Source organism: Sorex fumeus, unplaced genomic scaffold (genome assembly GCF_029834395.1).
Source record: "Sorex fumeus unplaced genomic scaffold, SorFum_2.1 ptg000018l, whole genome shotgun sequence".
Taxonomy (NCBI): Eukaryota; Metazoa; Chordata; class Mammalia; order Eulipotyphla; family Soricidae; genus Sorex; species Sorex fumeus.
Window position 1 is genome coordinate 25242933 of NW_026606075.1, and position 23905 is coordinate 25266837.

Genomic DNA, 23905 nt, shown 5'->3' on the forward strand with positions numbered 1-23905 from the left:
CAGCATGTCCCTGCCAAACCTTTCAGGCAAAGCCAAGTCACAACCCCAAGCCCTCTCATACTGTTGAGATCATGCTGCTGTGATAACCAAATGACTATGCTTTCTATTGTTTCTGCAGCTGTACACAATGAAACCTTCCTGAGAATAAAATTTAGAAAATGTTTGCCTGGGTAGAAAGAGGGCATCCTTCCTGGCCTTTGTAACAGTAGAGACTTTGTTGTTTGGCCCTGGGGACGAGAGGAGGGGCTCTCAGGCACACTTCCATACCCTCTGTATATTTACCCCACCCTTCTTCTCCTACCCCATCATCACCCTTGTAAAATTAAGCATTGTGGAGAGCTTAATTCGATTCCACTGAATCTAAAAATAGATGGTCAATTTCATGAGCATCCATCATTGAGTCCTTATTAAAGCACGAGTAAGGAGCCGCTGTCAACAGAGAGGCCTGCTGATGAAGAGGGGGTTTCTGATCGTCATCTGATTGGCCTCCATTAGGGCTCCTAGACTCTGTGAACAAAGTGAGGGGCAATCTGAGGCACAGGACACAGGCGACGGAACTCCCATTCTTCTGAAACTCTTCCTGCAGAGCTCCAATCCCCTGGGAAAAGTTGATGCAGAGGCACACTGAACTGGAGACAAAGACAATGAACATACCGCATGCTACTTAGCCTTCTTGCAGGGCACTGGACAAGCTGCGGGCACCTATAAGTGTGCAAAGGACACCTGTGAGCCAGAAAACACGAGTTCCCCCTCACTGGTAACTTCACCAGATTAATCCTCTCAATACTTGTAATTCCCCTCCCAGGGACACAAAACCTAACTTGTCCTCATCCTTTCTCAGCTTGGCCAAGAAAAGTCCCTTCAGAGACCTCACACACAGTATCAAAACCAAGGGCTCTGATGGCCCATGTGGCAGCTTCAAGTCCACGCTGCCACATAAAATGCTGAGGGTCACTAGAATGGACAGTGAGGTGCTGAGTACAGCGACAGATCTCATTGAATTGCTTGCACACTGATTCTATATTGATATCCATGGTATACCAAATTAAATCAATTAAAACGACTTTCATCTGTTCTTGTGTTTTTTGCTGTTGTTGTTGTTTATCTAGAGGTCACACCTGGGTGGTGCCCAGAGCTTTTTACTCTTGGCTCTGTGCTCAGGGATCACTCCTGGTGGTCCTCAGGAGACCATATGTAGTGCTGAGGATCTAATTGAGGTTGGCCACACACAGAGCAAGTGCTTTAATTCCTTTACTATCTCTTCAGTCCCTAGCTCTGTTTTTCTCATAAGGGGGGTGTTTTTTAGCACTGCCAGAATCAAACCCGGAGTTTCACAGTATTCTATCACTAAGCACACCCCTGCCTATTTTTTTAAAATTTATTTTAATGTAGACAAAAGTCACACTGTTGATACAATTCTAGATTTGAAATTGATTCGATAACAACGCTGCAAGATTAATAAGTACAATTACTTTTTTATTTTCTTTTTTTTTTTTTTACTTTGTTTTTGGGCTGGAGCGATAGCACAGCGGGTAGGGCGTTCGCCTTACAAGCGCCCAACATGGCCGACCCAAGTTCGATTCCTCCGCCCCTCTCGGAGAGCCCGGCAAGCTACCGAGAGTATTTGATATGCCAGACACAGTAACAACAAAGTCTCCAATGGAGACGTTACTGGGCCCGCTCGAGCAAATCGACGATCAACAGGAGGGCCTTTACCTTTACCTTTTTGGGCTATACCCAGCAGTGGCTCAGGCCTTACTTCTGACGGTGATCAGGGACCAACACAGTACCAGGAATCAAACCCAGGTCGATCACAAGATAGACAAGCACCTAATTCACTGTACTATCTCCCAGCCCCTCATTTTTTTCTTTTAAATTTTATTTTACTATTATTTTGCAGCAACCAAGAGATCTTAAAGATTTTCAGCAGTGCTTTGGGCCCTGAGGGCTGCACCCAGCCATGCTCAGGGCATGAAACTCTGGGTAATGTGCACTGTGACCCCTATACTATGGCTCTGTCCCTGCTTCTGTTTTTCACAGGTGGCTACAAGAAACCCTATCACTTCTGCCCTAAGTCCAACTGTTTCAACTAGTTCCCAGCCCATATTCAGCATAGCAGCCTCTTCTTGGGAACCCAGTGCCCATAGGTCTATGCCACAAAAATGAAAACACTATCTGGGGTAGCTAATGAACTTCTGAACATTACCATTTAACTTTTCATGTTGCTGAAGCTTTTAAGTTCATCCTTGAATCCATTGGATTGGTCTGTTTCAGAGGGCAGCCAGTTCCAATCCAGGAGAATATTATTTAGCACATGGATGTCGGCACATACCACGGGTGGCTCACACTTGGATGTAACATCAGACAGATTGCACCAACAAAAATGATGTATGGCTGCCAAAATTTTACATTACACTTTAGTTTGGCACCTTCTGACAAAGCAGAGTGCTATTAATGAAGCTGCTTGTTGCTGAGAAGCACTAATTACAGTGCTGGCATCAGGAGTTAAATCTCCTTGTACAGCACACAGCATCAGGGCTGGGGTGTGGTGGGGGTTTCATCTGCATGCGGAGGTGGGTGGGTTCTCCTGAATTCCTGTTCCATAAAGCAAATGCAGAGCGGCTACTAAACCAATGATCCCACTGACATGACTCAATGAGCAGCCTGGGACATAAACACAGAGTCCAGGCCTGCCCCGCTGGACAGCCACTAGTCACAGAGCCTGTGGGTGCAACATGTGAGAGTGACCACTGTGGACCACCATTCCCCACAAGAAAGTGCCTCAGTGTTCCCCAAGGAATGGATATTTAGAAATGAAAGCCATCAGTCATCATCAAGAGTTAGTTGAAGAGGCTCAACCCCGCTCCAGCCTCCCTAGGACTTCTGGGGTCACTGTGCACTCACAAGCAAATTCACCTAACTTAAAGCTGGGCCAGGTCCCTGCAAGGCTCTGGAGCCACTGAGGGTAAGAATATCTTCCAGGAGCAACCTGAAGATTTAAGAACATCTAGGGAAAAGGTGTCATAAACAAGAGCAAAGGAAGCAAAACAAGAGCAATGGAAGCAAATTTAAGTGAGGGGCCCAGAGAGAAAGTACAGCAGGTAAGGTGTTCGCCTTGCATACTGCTGACCCAGGTTTAATCCCCAGCACCCCGCATTGGACCCCCAAGCCCCCCAGGAGTGATGCCTGAGCTCAGAGCCAGGACTAAGCCCTGAGCACTACTGGATGGAGCACCCCCAACAAAACAAAACAGCTCAGGTGAAGTGGAGGAGAAAATGATTAACAGCAGACTTCAAAGAGGTAGGTCAAGTGTGGCATGCTGTGCCAGGATAAGGAGGTGCCCTTTGAACCTGTGGGCAGTCTGGCGCCAGGAAAGGCTTTAAGCAGGAAAGATTGATCAAACATGACTCCCTGCCTCCTCCCTGGCCTCACAGTAAGCTCTGAGAGTGATCTGCTGGAGAAAATGAACGATCTTCCCTCAAGAGCTGCCTGCCGAAGGAATAGCACCGAGCCTTACCCAGGCAGGTGCGAGGGGATCATGTTTGTCCAGCTGCAGGGCAGAACCTTTAGTGCACCAGGAAAGCCCTGGCATGGGGCACAGCCAGCGTTTTCCGAGAACAGGAACTAGATGCAAACAGCAAATGTCAGGGTGTGTTGCATGAACTGGAGGTTAAGTATTGCTTTGTGAAGCTTTTTTGTTTAGACACACAGAGGCACACATCATCACACAAATAATAGCGAGGGTTGTGCTATAAAATGCTTCTAAGTCCGGATCATCAGGTCATGAAAGACAGGCCGCAGGAATTATATTAGTAATAGAATAGTAACTGAAGGTCTTGAATGCTTAAATAAAACCGAACTTGTGGGGCTGGAGTGATAGCACAGCAGGTGGGGTGTTTCCCTTGCACACAGCTGACCGGGTTTGATTCCCATATGGTCCCTCGAGCACCGTGAGGAGTGATTCCTGATTGCAGATCCAAGAGTAACCCCTGAGCATTGCCAGGTGTGACCAAAATTTAAAAAAAAAAAAAAAAAAAAAAAAAAACTGAATTTGTTTTTGTGGTGGCTGCAGTCTCTTGCCTAACTCCAATAGAAGTGCTAACCAAGATGGCCAAGAGTTCAAGTGGCAGAGCCCAGGCCTGGCAGGTGTGAGGCCCCACATCAATCCCTGGCATAGCATGGCTCCCCACTCCACCCCAAGCACTGCAGTGAGGTGCCCATAAAGAAAAATATGTTTATAGTGTTAACCCTTTAGCACTCTCAATATAGTCTTCTGTCTTACTCAGCTCCTGCTACTAACAAGTAGCCTGCAACCCCCTTACAAGACTCAAAATTACTAATTTCTTGTGGTGTGTTTCTGGAACTCTTGACTTAAAAACAGAATTATCTGAGAGGAGAGACAGTACAGGGGCTAAGGCATTTGCCTCATATGCAGCTGACTTGGTTTGATGACCAGCACCACATATAATTCCACAAGCACTGCCAGGAGTGACCCCTGAGTTTCACCAGGTATGGCTCCAAAGCACACATACCCCAAATAAGCAATTAAAATTAAAATGGAACTATGTCCTCATTTTGTTTGCACTTGCACCACTTTCTTATCTTACTATAAATCCTTTTTTTTCACTCCATAATGCTGTTTATCAACTAGAGTTTTTTCCCAAATTGCCTTGACTTACATGACCAAAGATGGGAGGGTCATTCATTAATCTACTAGTTGAACTTTCTCCCAGGCCATTTTCTATCACCTTTATCCTAAGACCTCCCCCTCCATTATGCCCCAACACACACACACACATACACACACACACACACACACACACACACACACCACACCAACCCCCCCATAAATACACACACACTATAAATTCTATATTTAATTGAAAAAGCAAACTGAATGTACCATTTTTTTTCTTTGTGTCTATTTTCACCATGAAATATTCTACTAATTATTTTTCCAATCAGCATGATGTCAAATTGTGGAGTGAAAGAGCAACTGTCAAGGGGACAAAGTAGGGTGGTTCAGTGTGAGGTCATGAGTTGATCCTTGTGCTAATTGCATGCACCACAGTAATTCTCAGGGAGCTGATAATTCAATGTTTACAAACACAACTAAAATCTTACTTTGTTTAAAAATTTAAATCATGATCTTATCACTGCAGGTTTGTAGACCTGAGCTAGCACCAAGGCCAGGTGTGTGAGACCTCAGTCATGTGTGTGAGCCCTGGACTTCATCACCAGGCACCTGCAAGTCCTGGTCATTGCAACAATAGCAGCAAAGAAAAAGGAAGGAAGAAGCCTTAGCAAAAGGGGTGAGAAGGATGGCACAGGGAGGAAGGGAAAGAAAAAGGGGAAAGAAGGAAGGAAGACTGCTTTTCGAAATTTTACCCAAATCGCAAACCTCCCACTAACTCCTTCATGGATTAGTAAATTGATGAACTTCTCTGAGCCTCAGTTTTCCCATATAGGAATATGAGGGATGTTTGGTTAGATGGAAATGAAAGTGCCTAGATAAGCTCTAGAGGACTATTCTACATTCCAAAACCATTCTACACAGGAAGGAAGGAAGGAAGGAAGGAAGGAAGGAAGGAAGGGAGGGAGGGAGGGAGGGAGGGAGGGAGGGAGGGAGGGAGGGAGGGAGGGAGGGAGGGAGGGAGGGAGGGAAGGAGGGAGGGAGGGGGGAAGGAAGGAGGGAAGGGAAAAAAAGTCACTGTGACAGTCTACCAATGTGAGCCTGGCCCAGCATCCCTGCAGTCCCAATGCTGCTTTGTGACGTGTAAGCACCCCAGCCTGAGGCAGCATCTGAGGCCACACAGGAAGGAAGCACCCTCAGCAGTGTTTGTAACTTGGAACTTTGATGTTTCAACCAAAGAAGCAAAACCTTCATTCATCCAAGTCATAATAGTCATAACAGAGCCAAAGAGACAATTGGTGGAATGAACATAAATTCCAGGTTCTACCTTATTATAGCACAGCGGGTAGGGTGTTTGCCTTTCACGCGGTCGAGATGGCCGACCCGAGTTCGATTCCTCCGCCCCTCTCGGAGAGCCCGGCAAGCTACCGAGAGTATCTCGCCCGCACGGCAAAGCCTGGCAAGCTCCCCGTGACGTATTCGATATGCCAAACATAGTTACAAGTCTCAATATGTCACTGGGCCCGCTCGAGCAAATCGATGAACAGGAGGACAGTGCTACCTTTATTAAGATCCTAGGTGAGAAGAGAAAAGCATCTCCAGCACAGAAAAGCATATTCCTACTAAAACCTATTGGGAGCAAGGAGAGGGGGAAGGAGGAAAAAGAGGAAAGAGGAAGAGAGGGAAAATGGACCATAAATCTTTAATAGAAAAAACTACTACTAGTAGGGCCATTAAAAGCAAGGAACTCACCAAAAAAAGCCAAAAATAGAGAAAAGAGAACCAAAACGATCTCAGGTAAAACTATCTTACCAAAACTAAAGCAGTGAAAACTCATCAAGAACTAGAGCAAAGCTAGTTCACACAAATGAACTTACAGTGAAGATGCGATCAAAACCTGTTTAGAACTATAGTGAGAGTGCATTATGGGTCAGACAGCTCTGAAAATGGACTCTGGGACTTAGGCTACGACTTGAAACCAACTCCGTTTTCCCAGGCCTTGGTTTCTCTGCCTGTGAAATGGGGATAATCCCATGTGCATGAGTGCTTTTAGTCAATGTCCCTGGTGAGTGACAAGCATCCATGTGGTAACCCTTAAGCTTAAGTCCATGGAAAATTCCAAAGTTCTCCCAGCTCTCCGACTTTGAAGAGCCTGCGAAAGTAATACAAACTTTGGGATCAAATATCAGTTGCTCAACATTCTTTTGTGCTTGGGGATGATGAATACTAATGATTTTTATTTTAACACACCAGCACTCTGAGAAGTTACGCTTTCATCTGTTGGGGGACTCTTACTTGGCACATGGCCAGCATAACCCCAAGATAGGAACACAAATCACACGAAACTAAAATTAAAAAGCCTCCTATCTGGGTGCCTCATCCCCAGGCTCAGTGAGACAGACGAAAAACGTGCCCTGTCAAGTCCAGTAAGCAGTGCCCTGCATCTTCCCGAGAGCACTGGATGTCCTAGTGCTGCCTCTGTTTCCAAACCCGGACCTCTGTCATTCTTCCTTTATGCCCAAGTCCCTCCACTCCACTCCACCACATACTCCCCCACCAATGCCCCTCGCAGCGCAGTGTTATTACCGTGCGAGTGAAGGAAAACTAGTTCCTTTGATTGGCCATTTTAAATCTGGCCAGTTAAAAGGCTATTCAGTCAACATAGGAAATGGGAGAGCTGGGAGTGGGAGATAGGAGGAGATCAAAGGACACCCCCAGCCAGGCAACGCTCTCTTTACTCCATCACCTATACCCAGAAAGATGATGGGACAGCAGAGGTTCTCACCCATGCACATAGAGCTGTGGCTGGCAGTCAAGGAAAGCTGAGGGGACAGAAAGAAGATGAGCTACAGTCCTAGAGAGGTCCAGTGCCAGGTCACAGGGTAGCAGGTCCCAGCAGGAGAGCACAGGTGCTAGGGCTCAGACCAGGAAAGCAGACACTGGACAGAGAACAGCTTAGGGACAAGACCAGGCCAACATACACTGGAGGTGGGCAGATGAGGGCCAGGCCCAGGACATCACAATGTGTACTGACCATCCAAGGACAATTCAGTGACATCATACATGGGTTGAAGTAGAGGACTGGACATTGGGGAGGGACCTAGAACCATCTACTTCAACTGTGAGATAAACTAACTTCTAGAGTGTCTGTGTTCTGTGGCGAATCTTTCACACAATACTCAAGAATCTTCACATTCAGAAATAAATCCACTTCTGTGCTAATGGTACCAAGGTCCAAGCACTGCCAGCCTGGCCACCGGGAACCACAATTCACTGATGCCCTGGAAACACCGATGAGGACCAGGTCTAGTCTTCAATTGCTATCTTCCTTGGAAGAGAACAGGGCCCCGTTCTCTACGAAAGCAACCCCCTCTCCCTGCTCTTGAGATGCACTTCAGGGTACCAAGCTCACACTTGTGCCTGCTGTCATGAGGACCTGAGCAACACTGGTTAGAGAACAGCCCTCTGCCAGCTACCCTCCCCACCTCGTGGCAGGCCCCCCTTCCTCCAGTGGGCACCATCAGAATGGTCCCTACTCCCACCCCTGCTGCATGAAGAAACAGGTGATTCACGTTATCCCCTGAAGTGCAGAAGTGGACTTCAGTCAGCGAAAAGAAGATGAGGAGGTGGAAGATGGGGGTCAGGTAGAGTTTCTGGAGAAAAACGCATGCTTCTTCTGTTCTGAGAATGTAGTCAAGAATTTCTTACCAATAAATATTTTGAACAGAGCAGCTAGAGGTCTTTATTTAATATACTGATTCCTAAGAACGGTTATTTCCTGCATAATCAAGGACTGTGTTAGCACTGCTTAGAAACACAACCATCTCTGTGAAGTATATCTGAATGACAGATATAAATACACACAAATTATAGAAAAAATAGGTATGTATAAGAGAAACATCCTGGGAATAAAGAAAGTGAGGTCCCATCATGGAAGAAAAAAAATCCAGTGTATTCTTTAAAGTTCATACCTGCCCCCCCCCCCCCCCCGCCCATGAGATTCCTTTTCATAATCACTAATATTCAGGGTCGAGTAAGCTCACATTTCATGATTCTTGTTCGCTTAAACATGAGAAACTTTCATCTCCCCAACCAAATTCTCTCACTCACAACGAGGTAAGGCCAGCACTTGAGACCTGATCTAATCAATGAGGTGTCCTTTTGGAATCTGAGTTGTAAGTAACAAGCACAAAAGAAATCACACCCGTGTTTTGTTTCCTTTCCAGGGCTCATACAAAACGGTCCCAGATTCCCTAAAACAGAGAACAGCTTAGCTCACATAAAGAGCTCTTTGAAGATAATATTTCTAAACAAGCGCATCACCCAGGGAAGGCTTTTTGGCTTTGTTTATTTTCAGAGGTAGGGAAGAAAAAGTAAGCACAGCAAAAGATTTACATGCACGCCTCTCTTTCCTTAAAAAAGGAATATTACATTACAGGAACTTTCCTTGGGAAACAATAGTAGGCCCATTCATAACAACTTGCTCAACAGCAGTTTGCAAACTCCCTCTCCGTTTTCTTGCCAACATTCTCTCTCCTGGTCTCTGACCTTCACGCCTCCCACTGCACTTCCTTCTTCAGTCCAGAACCTTCCCAAAGCAAAGGCTTCATCTGCAACTAGTGCACACTTTTCAAAAACAAGTAGAAAACCAAGTTCTTAAGGGAGGATCATTGTCGTCATTCAAATTTATTTACAGAGACTAATAGAAAATCTCAGCAGTACTAATTTGGGCAAGGGAAATAAGTCTTTGAACTGAAAGAGAGTTCTGGCGTCAGAGAACCTCTCAAAGCCCACGAGTAGCAGACTTGAAATGTGGATGCAGAGCCCCATGTCAGCAAAATCTCCAGTGAAGAACCTATAAGATTAGCTTTCAGGGCTGACTTAAAAAAAGAAAATTTTAAGCTTCTATTATTGTTTTAGAGAGTGAAGAAATTAAATGCTGAGTTCGAAATAGCTCTAGCTCAAAAATATCAAGGCATAAATAATTGTAAGTAACAAGCACAAAAGAAATCACACCCGTGTTTTGTTTCCTTTCCAGGGCTCATACAAAACAGTCCATAATCATTTAAACCAAAACATCATCTAATCTCTGATTTGATTTCTGACTACAACAAACAAAAAGTATGCGCCCCCAGGCCCCCGGCACCACCCCAATACCTTTTCTGCAATCACCAAAAGGGCAGGGACACATTCCATAGGAGGCAGCTTACTAAAGGTGTTCCCCAGATATCCCTGCCCTAAATTCAGACTCTTGAGTCAACCTTTCCCTTTGTATAGGTTGGTTCCCTTTGTATAGTATCTTGCCTTTCATAAATAAAATACAGCAAAGTGAGGGATGCTGCTTCTGAGAAGCAGTGACTGGAAGACTCTGGTTTCCCTCTCATCCTTTCCTGCTCCTGCTCTCTGATAGAAAACAACTGTCAACTGGGGCACTGCTTTAGGGGTGTCCAGGCATCAAGGAATGAGCGGAAGCCTCAGGCCCACACCCAAGGTCATCAGGAAGGGAATCCCGACAGCACACTGTGCAAGCTTGGACACAGATCTACCCTGTTCGAACCTTGAGACAACTTTACCTGGCAAAGCCCAGAGCCATCAGCTCTACTCAGATTATTTTATTTATTTATTTATTTTTGACTTTTGGGGTCACACCCGGCAATGCTCAGGGGTTACTCCTGGCTCTGCACTCAGGAATCACTCCTGGCAATGCACGGGGGACCGTGTGGCATGCTGGGAATTGAACCCAGGTTGGCCACGGGCAAGGCAAACTCCCTACCTGCTGTGCTATCGCCCCAGCCCCTCTACTCAGATTCTTGACCCACAAAACTGTGAGGGACACTCACTGGTGACATAAAACCAATAGGTCTTAGAGTAATTTTCTACAGACAGAGAGAAAAGCATAACTGAGACCTCCTCTGTTCTCCCAACACAGTTCTCATCAGCTCTTCACGACATCACTCCAACTTTCCACTCTGTAGAAACACTGTAAAGAAATTATCTTTATTTTAGGTCTTAAAAAATAAGATTTTTTTTTCTTTTTCCCTTTCCTGCCATTAAATCATCTTATGGGTGCCAACTAGACATATTATGGTCATCATTTCTCAGGTTGTATCAAGTATGTCTGAAACTAATGCTAGTCATACCTATAAAAATGAGTATTTTTAGACTACATCTTTCCGTGTACTTTATGTACTGACTTCCTAATTTTATAAACCAAACAATAATTTCAGCCATAAGTCTTCTTACCATACCAATTACCTCTTCCTTTTATTCTGTTCACTGAATATTCTATGCTTTCTCTGAATATCTCCTAACTCTCTGTGGTGTTATTTAATTTCCTGTGAATTCCATTCCCATTCAATTGCAAACATATTATAGGGAAGATACATCTAAAGACAAATGACAATATAACATTTTCTACTGAGACAAAGATTAAATTTTCACTCTAGACTGGCAATCTTGCACAACCATGCAAGATCCTACCTACCATTCACCTACTTGCCATTCAACTTGTACCTCCAGGAAAGTCGAGACACACAGAAAATAGAAGATAATCAAATCTGTTAGCAACTTAGGCTGAAAATCCAATGTTTGACAATAACTATCCAAATATGTGATATATTATCATTTATATACTGGGGGTAAACTGACCTATATTTGGGGAGTGCAAAGAACTCTCTAAAAAAACTGAACAGATAGCAGGAGAGTGAGGAGAGTAGGATACAAGAGTGGGAAAGCAGAACAACACATGAAAAGGAGCTGTGAGAAAGAAATGTGGGACTCCTATGACATAATGTGGGAACGAGACGCAGAATGAAAGGATCTCTGTGCATGGAGTACAGGATAAGAGGGAATGCAGTAAAGAAGGAAACTGATGAAGCTGTAAGGACTGGCCCATAAGGAGTCTAAGAAGCCCAAGATGCAAGATTAGCCTTTATTCTAAAACTATTAATATACCAATAGCAATTTCTTTTTTTTGACCATACCCAAGTGTGCTCAGGGGTACTGCCTGGTGATACTTGGGGACCACATGCAGTACTGGGATTTGGTCCACTGTTGCAGCTGCAGACACATGCTAGTTAAGCACCTTGACCGATTATCTTACAGGTCTTTACAGAAGAGTGACCACAACAGACCAGAATTCTGTTTTGTCTGAGTTTTGCTTTTATTTATTATAGTGAGAGTAAGGGAATTGGGGGCAGTGTGACCACATCCAGCTATGCTTAGGAGTAACTCCTAGTGGTGCTTAAGGTAATCTATGGGGTTCTGGAAATCGAATCAGGGTTGGTAGCATGCATGACAAGTGCCTTAACCACTGCACTATCTCGCTGGCCCCCAGGATCAAAACTATGAAATGATTCCTCCGACTGTAACAGATTCAACTGACTATAAAATAGAAAGGCTGGAGGAGGTCAGAGAGGAAAGGAGAAACCAAACAGAGGCCACTTTGCAAGAATCTAGCAGGAGCTTTTAGGAGCTTTCAGCACTCTGAGGATAAGACAGAGAGAAAAAAAAGGAGAAAAAAGGAAAGAGTTTAGGAGGAGGATGAGCTAGTGAACAGAGCAAGCGTAACTGGAAAACTTACATTCCTGAATAAAAACTCTTTGAATGATGAGTTGAGAGCACAGAATTATTAATCACCTGATCTCCATCATCCAAAAGAAACCTCCTATGCTTCTGTGCACACACAGTAGATGCTCAAAGAGATCTGCACAGGGAATCAGTCCAGACGCCTCATATATCTTAAAAGTATCTGCTCATATCATTTATCTGTCAAGTACCAATTAATCTTATTTACCAGCTTTCCTTTGGCTCTTTCCAAGTCAGTCCAAAGAATTTTTCTGAAATTACAGCTTAATGAGATGATTTTCAGACCATGTGATTCACCATCTCAAAGGTGTCTTATTCAGTGGTTTTTAGCTCACTCACCTGTGAAACCATCATCATATCCATCTAGAATATTTGTATCACCCCCAAAGAAACGTCCTACCATGACCAGTCACTCCTGTTCCTCCCCTCCTGCCCAGCTCTGGCAACCACTAGTCCCTATTATGTTTCCATGAGTTTGCCAATTCTAGACTTTTCATATAAACAGAATCATGAACTATTGTGGCTTTGTGTGTCTGGCTTCTTTCACTTGGCTTGTTTTCAAGGTTTCCTCCATGTTGTACACATCATCCATTCCTTGACTTTTTTTTTTTTTAAGACCTTGTTTCTTAGAACAGTTGTAGGTTCAACCCATATATATATATATATATATATATATATATATATATATATATATATTTGAACTTAAACGGAAGTTTACAGAGATCTATCTACTCATATACCTTCTGTCCCCACACATGCTTAGCCTCCCCTAATAATACATATCCCCAACACACCATTACATGTGTTACAATTCATGAACCTACTCTGATACAATATAATCACCTTAATCTATAGCTGACATCATCATTCATTCTTAGTGATGTACATTCTGCAAATTTGGGCATCCATGGCTATGGTAGCATCAGAATACTATCCTCCAAAGCCTCTGTGCTGTCTGCATCCCCCCAAGCACTGAACTTTTTATTCTATAATTTTGTCTTTTCCAGAGTGTCAAATAGTTGCAGTCCTCCAGCTCAGAGCCTTTTCAAATTCTCTTCTTTCACTTAATAAAATGCATCTTGAAAGGTTCCTGTTGTCTTCCTTGGCTTAGCAGGGAATTTCTTTTTAGTGTTGAACATTCTATTATATGAATGCACCCGAGTTCATCCATTCACTAGTAAATGGACCTTTGAGTTGCTTCCATATTCTGCCAGTAAGAATAAAGCTTCAATGAACTATTCTGTGCAGCCTTTTGTGTGAATATAACATTTCAGTATTCTTGGATATATACCTTGTGGTAGAGTTGCTAGATTCTATAGTAATTGTATATTGAATTCTTTGAGTATCTGCTAGACTGTTTTCACAAAGTGGCTGCACCTTTTGCACAATCAAACCAGCAGTGAATGAGAGTTCCAATTTCTCTACATCTCTGCAAGCACTCATTATTGTTGGTCCTTTGGAGTACAGTTCTCCCACTATGAAGTGGTATCTCATGGCAATTTAGATTTTCATTTCCCTAATAACCAGTGATGTTAAGCATCCTGACCTGTGCTTACTGAACATTGAACATTTGTGAACAATCTTGTTCTTTCTTTGCAGAATGTCTATTCAGAACCTCTATCAATTTTAAAGTTAGGCTATTTACTTTGAATGTTGAGTTTTAAGATTTCAGTGCATAATCTCGGTAAGATTTACAAACATTTTCTCTGAGGGATATTCAGTGAACTCTTTTTCTCTTTCTTGGTGATATCCTTTGAATCAGAAAAGGCCTAATTTTTTTTTTATTAGTGAAACACCATGAGGTACAGTTGTAGATTTACAAATTTTTGTGTTTGGGTTTCAGTTATACAATGATCAAATACCCATCCCTCCGCCAGTGCCCATTTTCCACCACCATGGATAATATCCCTCCCCACCTCATCCCCCCCATCCCACCCTGCCTCTGTGGCAGGGCATTCCCTTTTGTTCTCTCTCTCCTTTTGGGTGTTGTGGTCTGCAAAAGAGGCATTGAGCGAAGGCCTAATATTTTTATGACGTCCAACTTATCTAGTCTTTTGTTTGTACTTTTGATGTCAAATCTCAGAAACTTTTGATAAACCTGAAGTCACAAAAAAATTACTCCTGTTTTTCTTCTAAGAAATTAATGGTTGTGATTCACACACTTAAATTAACATATATACTTCCCCCCTCCCCCAGCCTCCCGGCCACATCTCACGATGCTCAGGGGTTACTCCTGGCCCTGTGTTCAAGAATTACTCCAGGCAATGCTTTGAGAATCATATAAGATTTGATTGTAGGGATTGTAGACAAATGCCCTACCTGTTGTACTATCGCTCCAGTCCCTAAATTAACATATACTTTAATAAAAGTATAACAAATAATATAAAGAAGGGGTCCAAATTTTATATATAAATAAAGCATATTATATATGTAGGTATGTATACATACATATACACACATATATGTATAGATGTTCAACTGTCTCAGCATAATTTGTTAAAAATACTAATTCCTTCACTCAGTCAACTGATACATTTAATTGCATAATTTGAGGATTAAACTAAGCTTATATTGCTGTAATAAACTTTCATCTTTTTTATTTAATCTTTTTAAAATGCCAAGGATCCAGTTTACTAGTATTTGTTAAGAATTTTTGTATTTTTATTCCAGGAGAAAATTTGTCAATATGTTTTTTTTGCTTTGGGTTTTTTTTTTGGGGGGGGGGTTGCCTTTGAAGCCACACTGGTGATTCTCAGGGGTGACTCCAGGTTCTTCACTCAGGAGTTACTCCTTGTGATGCTTGGGGGACCTATGGAATGCCAGGGATCAAACCCAGGGATCAAACCCAGGTCAGCCGCAAACAAGGCAAAAATCCTACCCACTCTATTATCCCTGCAGCCCTGGTCAATATGTTTTTGAGATGTTGTTGGTATTCAAGTAATCAGGTATCAACAAAATGAATTGGGAAGTAGTTCCTCTTCAATTTTTGGAATCGTTTTGAAGGACTGGCTTAATTTTTTAAACATTTGACAGAATTCTACTATGAAACCTTCTGGGTTTGTGGAAGATCGTGACTACCAATTTAATCTTTCTACTCACTGTAAGTCTATTTTTTAAAAATGTATTCTTAAGTCTGTCTTGGCGTGTCTTTCTAGAAATCTGTTCATTGAGGTTACCTAATTGGTTAGCATGTAATTGTATTTCCTGCTGGTGCATGGGTAGTGCCAGGAATCAAACCAGGGTCAACCCTATACAAGGCCAACATCTTAACCAGCCCGCCCTTAAAGTTCTTTTTTTTTTTTTTCATTTCTGTAACATCGGTAGTGGTTATCTTCGATGGATGAACACATTTTGAAATAGTCTGATACTATCAGAGACTGCTGGAATTAAATCAAAATTAAAGATAGACCAAACTATTACAATACCAAGCTTTTCAAAATTTTGAATTCAAGCATAGACTAGTGTCTGGTTATTAAGTGAGAAAATAGCAAGAGAATAGAAACAACACATTCTTGATTTAAAAACACCAAAGTCAGTTCAATTAAAACAAGAAACAAAGTATGACTAGCTGAACTTACACACTCTAATTATATCACTTCCTAAAACCTCAATATTCTAAGCCAACTACACTCATCTGAACTATAACAAACTCAATATGATAATTCCTAAGGCATTAACATTGTAAAAGAATAACGCAATAAATTCTCTCAAATAAATAATCCTTTGGACAGAGACTAATCAACTTTATTTCTTGAGCTCAGTACCATCAGAATTTTGTATGCTTTCTGAAATCACAGCACACATATTAAAATACTTATCAATACCCATATTTTCACACATCCATGACCAAAGATCAGATTCCCTGAAAATCAGAAAACCATGGGTGTCGAGACTTTAGTAAATGATTCAAAAATGCCAATAACACTTAATCTCGTCTAGAAAAAAATTTTATGAAAGCAATCCTGCAGGAAAAAATGTTGCTGTTGTTGCTGTTGCTGGTGTTGTTGTTGTTGTTTTTGTTGTTGTTTCTGATCACCCAGCAGTGATCAGAGCTTACTCCTAACTCTGTGCTCAGGGATCAGCCTGGCAAATGCTCAAGGGACTATATGGGGGACAGATGTCAGCTATGCGTAAAGCAAATGCCCTATGTACTGTGCTATCACTCCAACCCCGAAACTTTATATTTTATAGTTCATCTTTTCAATCAAGTTATTTTGAACCAGGAGCAACTGCTATATTAACTGACCTTCTCAAACAAAAAATTCAAATGCAGAATTTTGAGATTACAGAGTGGATGAGCTTTCATTTCAAATCACATATTCTTTGATGCACTGGGGATGAAGCTAGAGTCATCATATTACATGTCTGGCTGACCCCATAGTTTACAGGATACTGAACCTTTATAATCTCCATTTTTTGGGGGGAGGGGGAAGGCAGAGAAATAAAGTAGTACATGGTAATATCTTCTTTATCATCACATTACAGGGGAGGGGACAAAAGTGAAGTCCCGAAAGGTTACACCAGCATTTTCATATGGCCCCCTTGGGGACCCTAAGGATAGTCCAAGGGGACCACAGGTAAAAATTGCATAAATGGGGAATCTCAGCACAAGACTAGAGACCAGTCGGTAGGATGGGGGTGAGGGGGTGAGGGGTACAGAAGGAAAACAAATTTGGAAAGGGGCCCCAGCTGGGAAAAGATTGAGAAAAGCCTGGTTAGAGGACCTTCCCAGAATCCCAAGTTTAGAGCTGGTACCAGGAAACTTGGTTCACTTCCAGAATCACCTTGTCCTGCGTGTGCTAGTACTCGCCACAACAGGAGGCAAAAATCTCAAATGCAAAGTGTGTGTCAAGAGGAAGTTTCCACCAACTCACCATACGCTTTTTCATTGAAAGCATGTTTATCTTGAGCGTCTATGAATCACTCTCCTTTTCTAACCTTTTTAGAAACATCTTGACTAAAAGCAAGTTTTGAAAAATCTTGGGCTGCTTGTGAGTCTTGAGTGAGTGACCTGCCACCATCACAGACATCTTGACTAGCCTCTTAAACTAAGTTTTGGGGCTTAACACTCTAAGATTCTGTTAAAATATCAAACCACCCCAGGAAGAGGAATTCCTTTTGAAGCATTTTTGAGGCCAAATTAGCACATGTGTCACTGAATGTTCTTTTACAAAATACTGACTTAAAGCTGCATTCTTCCAGCTTTGCAGAGAGCTGCTTATCAGTGATCAGATATAATTGATACTATTGACCATTAACAAAATGTTTATTTTCTATATAGATAAGAGGGTTGGCCTATATCATCTGTCCACAGAACAAAACTGTGGCATTACATCAGCATGAAGCACTAACTTAGAACCTCACTCAAGGCATCCGGCTGAGTCTGTGTTCCAGCAGTTAAGGGCAAAGTCCTTCTGATTCCTCAGATAATGAGGCTGGAGTGCAAATACTTTCCTTATCTCCACTTTCTCCTTGGAGAACCCAACATTTACTTAATCTAAAAGAGTCAAAGTGATTTCAGAGACAACATATCCTAAGTGGTCACCCACACTATCATAAAACTACCATCCAGTTTGGTGGTTGAGGGACTTTGGTTCTGTAGGCAACTGTCCCACTGAACAGTTACATCCTTGGGGTAGGAAAAAAGATGGCAGGAAAGGGGAGCTGATGAAAGCATTTGGTCCTTCCCTACATCTAGGTCAATGAAATGAGAATCTGAAATAATCTCCCATTTGCCCAGAGATTTCCTGAGAGGCTATGAGGCAGACAGAAGAAGAGTAGACTTACTATGACTAAGGTTACTGGAAGTAACTTTTCTCAATGATGCTTGATCACCTACAAAGAAAGCAGGCCATTCCTGTCCCATCATGCTGCCACCAACAAGGCCACGGTTGAGGTATTCAAAGAAGAACACTGCAAATCTTATCTCCATGAAAAGGTCCACAAATAGATTAAGCCTGGTTCTTACCTTTTGGCTTCCTCTAGGTGGCACAGATATTCATAAGCAATGTTCTGCCGCCGCCTCTCATCCATCTCCTCTGCAGAGAGTCTTTCATCATCCACAATGGCTACAAACAAAGGAAATCATCATGTTACTTGCAAAGACAATGGTCTTGAATAAAACGCCTAAGACAATCAACTAGAATAATGGTCAACATAGAACAAAAGAGCGTCAGGGGTAGTGAAACATTAAGTATAGAGTTTTGTCTTTGGGTTTTATATCTGTTGGAATATATCACTTCTAGCAAATATGTAATACTAAATTACATGATTGCTAGAATAACTAATAGAATGGTAAAGGTAAAGGCCCTCCCGTTGATCGTCGATTTGCTCGAGCGGGCCCAGTAACGTCTCCATTGGAGACTTTGTTGTTACTGTGTCTGGCATATCGAATACTCTCGGTAGCTTGCAAGGCTCTCGGAGAGGGGCGGAGGAATCGAACTCGGGTCGGCCATGTTGGCCGCTTGTAAGGCAAACGCCCTACCCGCTGTGCTATGAGAACAGCAAATAGATTTCTTAGATACGATGACACGGGATTTAGATGGCTGCAGGTTAGAGTAATGGTTCTCATTGGGGGACGCTCTGGCCCCCAGGATATTTTAAGAGGGCCCACAGGCAAAAATCACATCGGTGGGAGATCACAGAATGAGTCTAGGGGGTTAACCAATAGGATGGGGGAAGGGGGCCACAGAAAGGAAGCAAAGTCTGAGGGGGATCATGGTCAAAAAAAAAGTCAAAAAATCGAATTAGAACATGTTTTACTTGAGACAACCTTCCTTAACAAACTTGCATCATTCAGCCCAATGCTTCAGCTGAAAACATCCTGGAAATTCGGGGGCTGAACAAAGAATAGACAAAGAACTATGCTTTCCCAATACTAGGGTGAATGAAGCCTTCTCCTCCAAATCTAACAGTTTCCAAAGTCTCCTTCCTCACATGGTGCTCTACAAGTTTTCAAAAGAAACAAATGGCCAGTGAGGAGAGTCTTTAAGCCCCCTCTCTAAATTTCAGCAGGGGACTGCTCCAGGAACCTCCCTATTTCAGCCACACTTTGCTGCAGACACCAAGACCTCCCATTTCCTGATGGCACTTCCCCTGCCTCCAGCTACCCGAGGTCATCCTGGCTCTCAGAAGCCACCTCACAATTCATTGCATGCCTGACCACATTACTTTCTCATATAAAGGACACGTTTAACCTCTTCAATCCCAAACCTGAATTCTGATGGCAATAGAATGAATTTGGTTTCTGGTTTGAGGACTGCTCAGGCATCAGCTCAAGTCAACCATCCTCATAGATGGGGCCCTGGTCCCAAGCAGAAGAGATTAGGAATCACCCACCCCTTACTAAGACAGGTCACATCATCCTACCGACTAAAGTCAAAAACTTCACTACAGCAGACAAAGTGATTTAGGATCAAATTCTGAACTTTGGTTTGGTTTGGTTTGGTTTGGTTTGGTTTGGTTTGGTTGCCACGCCTGGTGGTGCTCAGGGTTTACTCCTAAATCTGTGTTCAGGAATCACTCCCGGCAGGGCTCAGAGGACCATATGTGGTGCCAGGGACCAAACCTAGGTCAGCTTGTGCAAGCTAAGCACCCTGCCCGCTGCTTTTTAAAAACCATTCCGTGGATACCCTATCTCTACAAAGTTCAAGAATACTTTCCCTCTTCTCCCCTTAAATAGGCTGCATTTCACCAATACTATACTCAAGGTCGACACTACTCCCTTAAGATTTGAATGTGTCTGTTTTTCCCACTTCTGCTGTTAGGACCCACTTAGCCCAAGAAATGCCATGACAGGCTCTGAGTAACTTAGGCCTCCTGCAGGAACAAGAAAAGCAGAAAAACCAGGTGCTTTTGCCAAAGATTACATCTCCGGAATAAGATTAGGTCTCGGAATGTAACTGTCAGGGAGTTGGGCTGGATGTTGTGGGCCAAAACAACATCAACAAAATAGATATGTACTCTGTAGGAAACAGAAAATTGTTAAGTAATGCTTACTTGCCAAAATGAAAGTATAAGAACTTGCTGAACCTAGTGCTCAGGTCCTTGCTGAAGCCCACTGAGTCAGGTGGGTACTTGGACCCCAGCTAGCCTGAACAATAAACCTCGCTATGTGATTTGCATTATTGGCTCTGTTCTCTGTCTACTCTGAACTCTAACACTGCGTGCCTGGAAAGCCATACTTCTGCCTTCTATCTGATGTCTTTGACATCTTCTCAAGAAAAATTCTATGGCTCTCAAAGTCAGAATTCAACCCTCTGCTCATGTGTTTCCCACGTCCCTGATCACAGGCAGTCCCTCTGCAAACTGGCCATGTCTTCCCCTCCAGGTGGAATTCTCTAGAGGGAAGGACTCGGGATTCACCTTGCCATTGCCCTCACACTGTGTGGTTTCTGGCACGTAGGGAACATGCAAACATTTGCTGAAGAATCACCTTCCAAGGTTCCTCAAAAAGTGAGCTCATCACTACACCAAAATGAACGGACTTTGCCCATTATGACTCTCTTATCTTGATTTTCGTACAAGTGTCCTCACACTCCCACAGCTCCTTACTCAATTTTCCATCGCCACTATTTCTAACAGTTAATCTTCAGGACATACCAGACCTCCCCATTGGTCGTTTTCATTGAAAGACTGTCTTCCTATTTGGACAGAATACTTTCCTTCTGACACATGCACACTTGACAACAGAAAACTCTTAGGGCAGGACCATAAGTTCATCTACTATCCCAACTTGCAAAGTACAAACATGGCGATCAAGTTCACAGGGAGGCAACTGCACTACCACCTTCCCTCCAGCCTCGGCCACCAGGAAGGGAGCAGCAACACTTGATTTCCAGCCCACTATCCCCTCAACTGTCTCCAGAAGCCATACAAGCTTTCAAAAGTCCAAGGGAGCTACTGAGACACTCTCACACTGTGATACTGTTCAGGGGACGTGGGCAGATAATCGAGAATATTCAACTGGCTGTTTTAAACATCACTGACATGGGTGTAACCAATCAAGTACCAGAAACAGCTAGCCGCAGGGAATAGGTAATATAGAAAACCACAGGTCACTGCAAAGGGAACAGACAGGCAGATGAGCAAAGATGAAGTGGACAAGAAAAAGACCATAGAAACCAGAGGAAACTGATGGAGAACAGTGGAGCTATGATCAGGAAGAGCCAGGTGATGACACAATGAGTGGCAAAAAAGCAGCAAGTGGTGTAGCAGCTGTGTCAATGAGCAAGCAGAACTTGGGGTTGTAGTTCCTGACACAGAACTTTCTGCAGCTACTGTAGCCCACAAAGCTGTGAAATCGAGAGATGTTAACTAGAAGGGTTGGAACACAGGAGAAAGCTGGTGATCACTGTGGACCTGGAAGTCTGGTGGCACTGGAACGTCATCATCCTTACCCAAGAGACCTAATTCCATGTGTCTGTGCGCGCATGCGCGCGCACACACACACACACACACACACACACACACACACACATTAAATTGCAATTCGTTATATTGGCCACAGCTGAGGGCATCCAACCAGGGTGACTCCTCCCCCACAGTCTTCCTTGACTGTCCCAGCTTAGAAGACCCTCTTGCCTGCACCTCTTTCATGGTTATGCTGTTTAGATGTGAACTAGGTGACATTCTGTGCCTTTATGGTGGCCAGCACTTTCTACTCAAAGTACATGCTCCATAAAAACATTCAACGAATAATCTCTGATCAAGAAAGATTAATAAGCAGGTGAGGGATGTGGTTTAATGTTAGGGCACTTGCTTTACATGTGTGAGGCACTGGGTTTGATCACTAGCACCACAAGAAAGAATAATGAAAGAGTCCTAAAATATCTGGCTTGGGGTTTGGTTTGATTTGCTTTGACTTTTGTCTATTTATACTGAATAAAATAAGGGCATGGTGATTGATGACACAAATAAGGACCATTCCATAAACTTCACCATTTCATTCATAGAGTCTATGGGCCAGGCCTAAGTCAAAGTACTGAGACAGGGCAGGAAACAAAAACCTGATGAAAATAAGGTTTGCATACATGGATTTCCTGTTACATGGATTTCCCCTTCCTTTCCTTCTTGGCCTTGCCCAGCACCTCCACCTCTATCCCCAGGCTCTACAGCCTCCCCTCCTTCATTCAGTGGTAGCAAAGGTCCTTCATGATCCATAGTGAATGATAGCAGAAGCTTGAGAAAGTTTTATTCATAATAAAAGTAGATCCTTCTGGGTCACAGAACTTGCCTGTGAGGATTTCATTATTACCCAACATTTATAAGTAGCAACTTCTGATAAGAGCCATTGGGATGGATAACAACCCCACCATTTAAAGAGCTCTCACGGAGCTAATAAAGCAATTCACTCAGGACATGACTTTACTGCGTATGCAGCATTTTTCCATGTTAGGTATGGTTCCCCTAATCACCCTGAGAGATAGGCATTATCTCTTTCTTACAAATGAGGAAAATTAAGGTCAAGCAAAGGGAAAGGGAATGCCCAAGGTTATTTGCTGGGTCAAAGGTGGATCTGAGATCTCTGGCATCTTGGTTTCTGCTCTTTGCCCAGCGCCATACGGAGGCTAAGATCTGAGGGCATCCAGGCAAGGTGCTTATCACTGCCAAGTCCAAAGGTTAGATCTGGGACATGTGTAAAACAGCTTGATCAGCTGCAATCTTCTCGCAAGCCCATTTTTACTTGCTGCTCTGAACCCTAAACAAATAGGAGGAAGAGCACAATTCACTGAATCATTAGCATCTCACCCACCAAGGGTCCTTTGTCATGGAGGCTGATATGTGCTCAAGGACAACATTCTGAAGCAATGAATGACATTCCATGGTAATCATGTGATCATGTGATCAGACCCATTTGGAGGCTTTAGGAGCAGATGAAGAGGGAGGAGGTAGAGAAGACTTTTAAATAGCACTGTAAGTTAGAGAAGTGTGAGAACATCAGGAGTCCATTTCTCAAGAACACCCACGAGATCGAACATAAAATTAGCCTACGATCAACCTCATTCACTAAAGAGTTGGCAGGGTTGCCTGTTCACTTCAGCCCCTTCCCCTGCTCCCTTCACACTTGGCGACACCAAAGCGACTGTCTCCTTTGTATTAAAATCCATTTGTATATGTTCAACAAATATTTAACTAGCTGCTTTGTGCCCACAGATTCCAGGGACTGCACACAACTGATGACATGAATACGATGTAAGGACCCTCATAAATTTGTTTTAATAAACAACTAAAAACTTGGCACATTTTCAAGATGCTTAGGTATGTGGTTATAGGTGCACTTGTGTGCGCACACCCACCCACACCCACACACACACACACACACACACATACAATAGGGGTGGGAATCACTTGGTATCAAAGTTTACCTTTTTAAAGCAAAGTAGATTAAGAATATATGAATCATCAATTCATAGAAATATGCCAGGTTTATTATTTATATACACACTGTTATCCTGCGAGCCTCAACATTGTTTTAAAGAAATCCTGACTATCCTTGGGTATGTGATTCACTCCAAATGTGTATTAAACCACTTTGTAAGAGAATCTCCAAACAAGTTTTTACCTAGAAGACAAAAATGCAAGTGTTCCCTACTCTCAGAAGTTACAGAATCAGAGATGGCACGCACACCCCAAGAATCCAAATCGTTGAAGGACGAGGATTTCAAGACCAGAGACCAAGTGCCA

General features: G+C 43.0%; 1 protein-coding gene across 1 annotated transcript in view; it reads right to left on the reverse strand.

Annotated features, from left to right (window-relative positions):
* Positions 1 to 23905, reverse strand: part of IQGAP2 (IQ motif containing GTPase activating protein 2) — a 302579-nt gene that overhangs the window by 227187 nt on the left and 51487 nt on the right. Inside the window, exon 2 of the mRNA XM_056112425.1 lies at positions 18189 to 18288. Coding sequence (XP_055968400.1) covers positions 18189 to 18288 — 100 coding nt within the window. The remainder of the gene's footprint in view (positions 1 to 18188; positions 18289 to 23905) is intronic.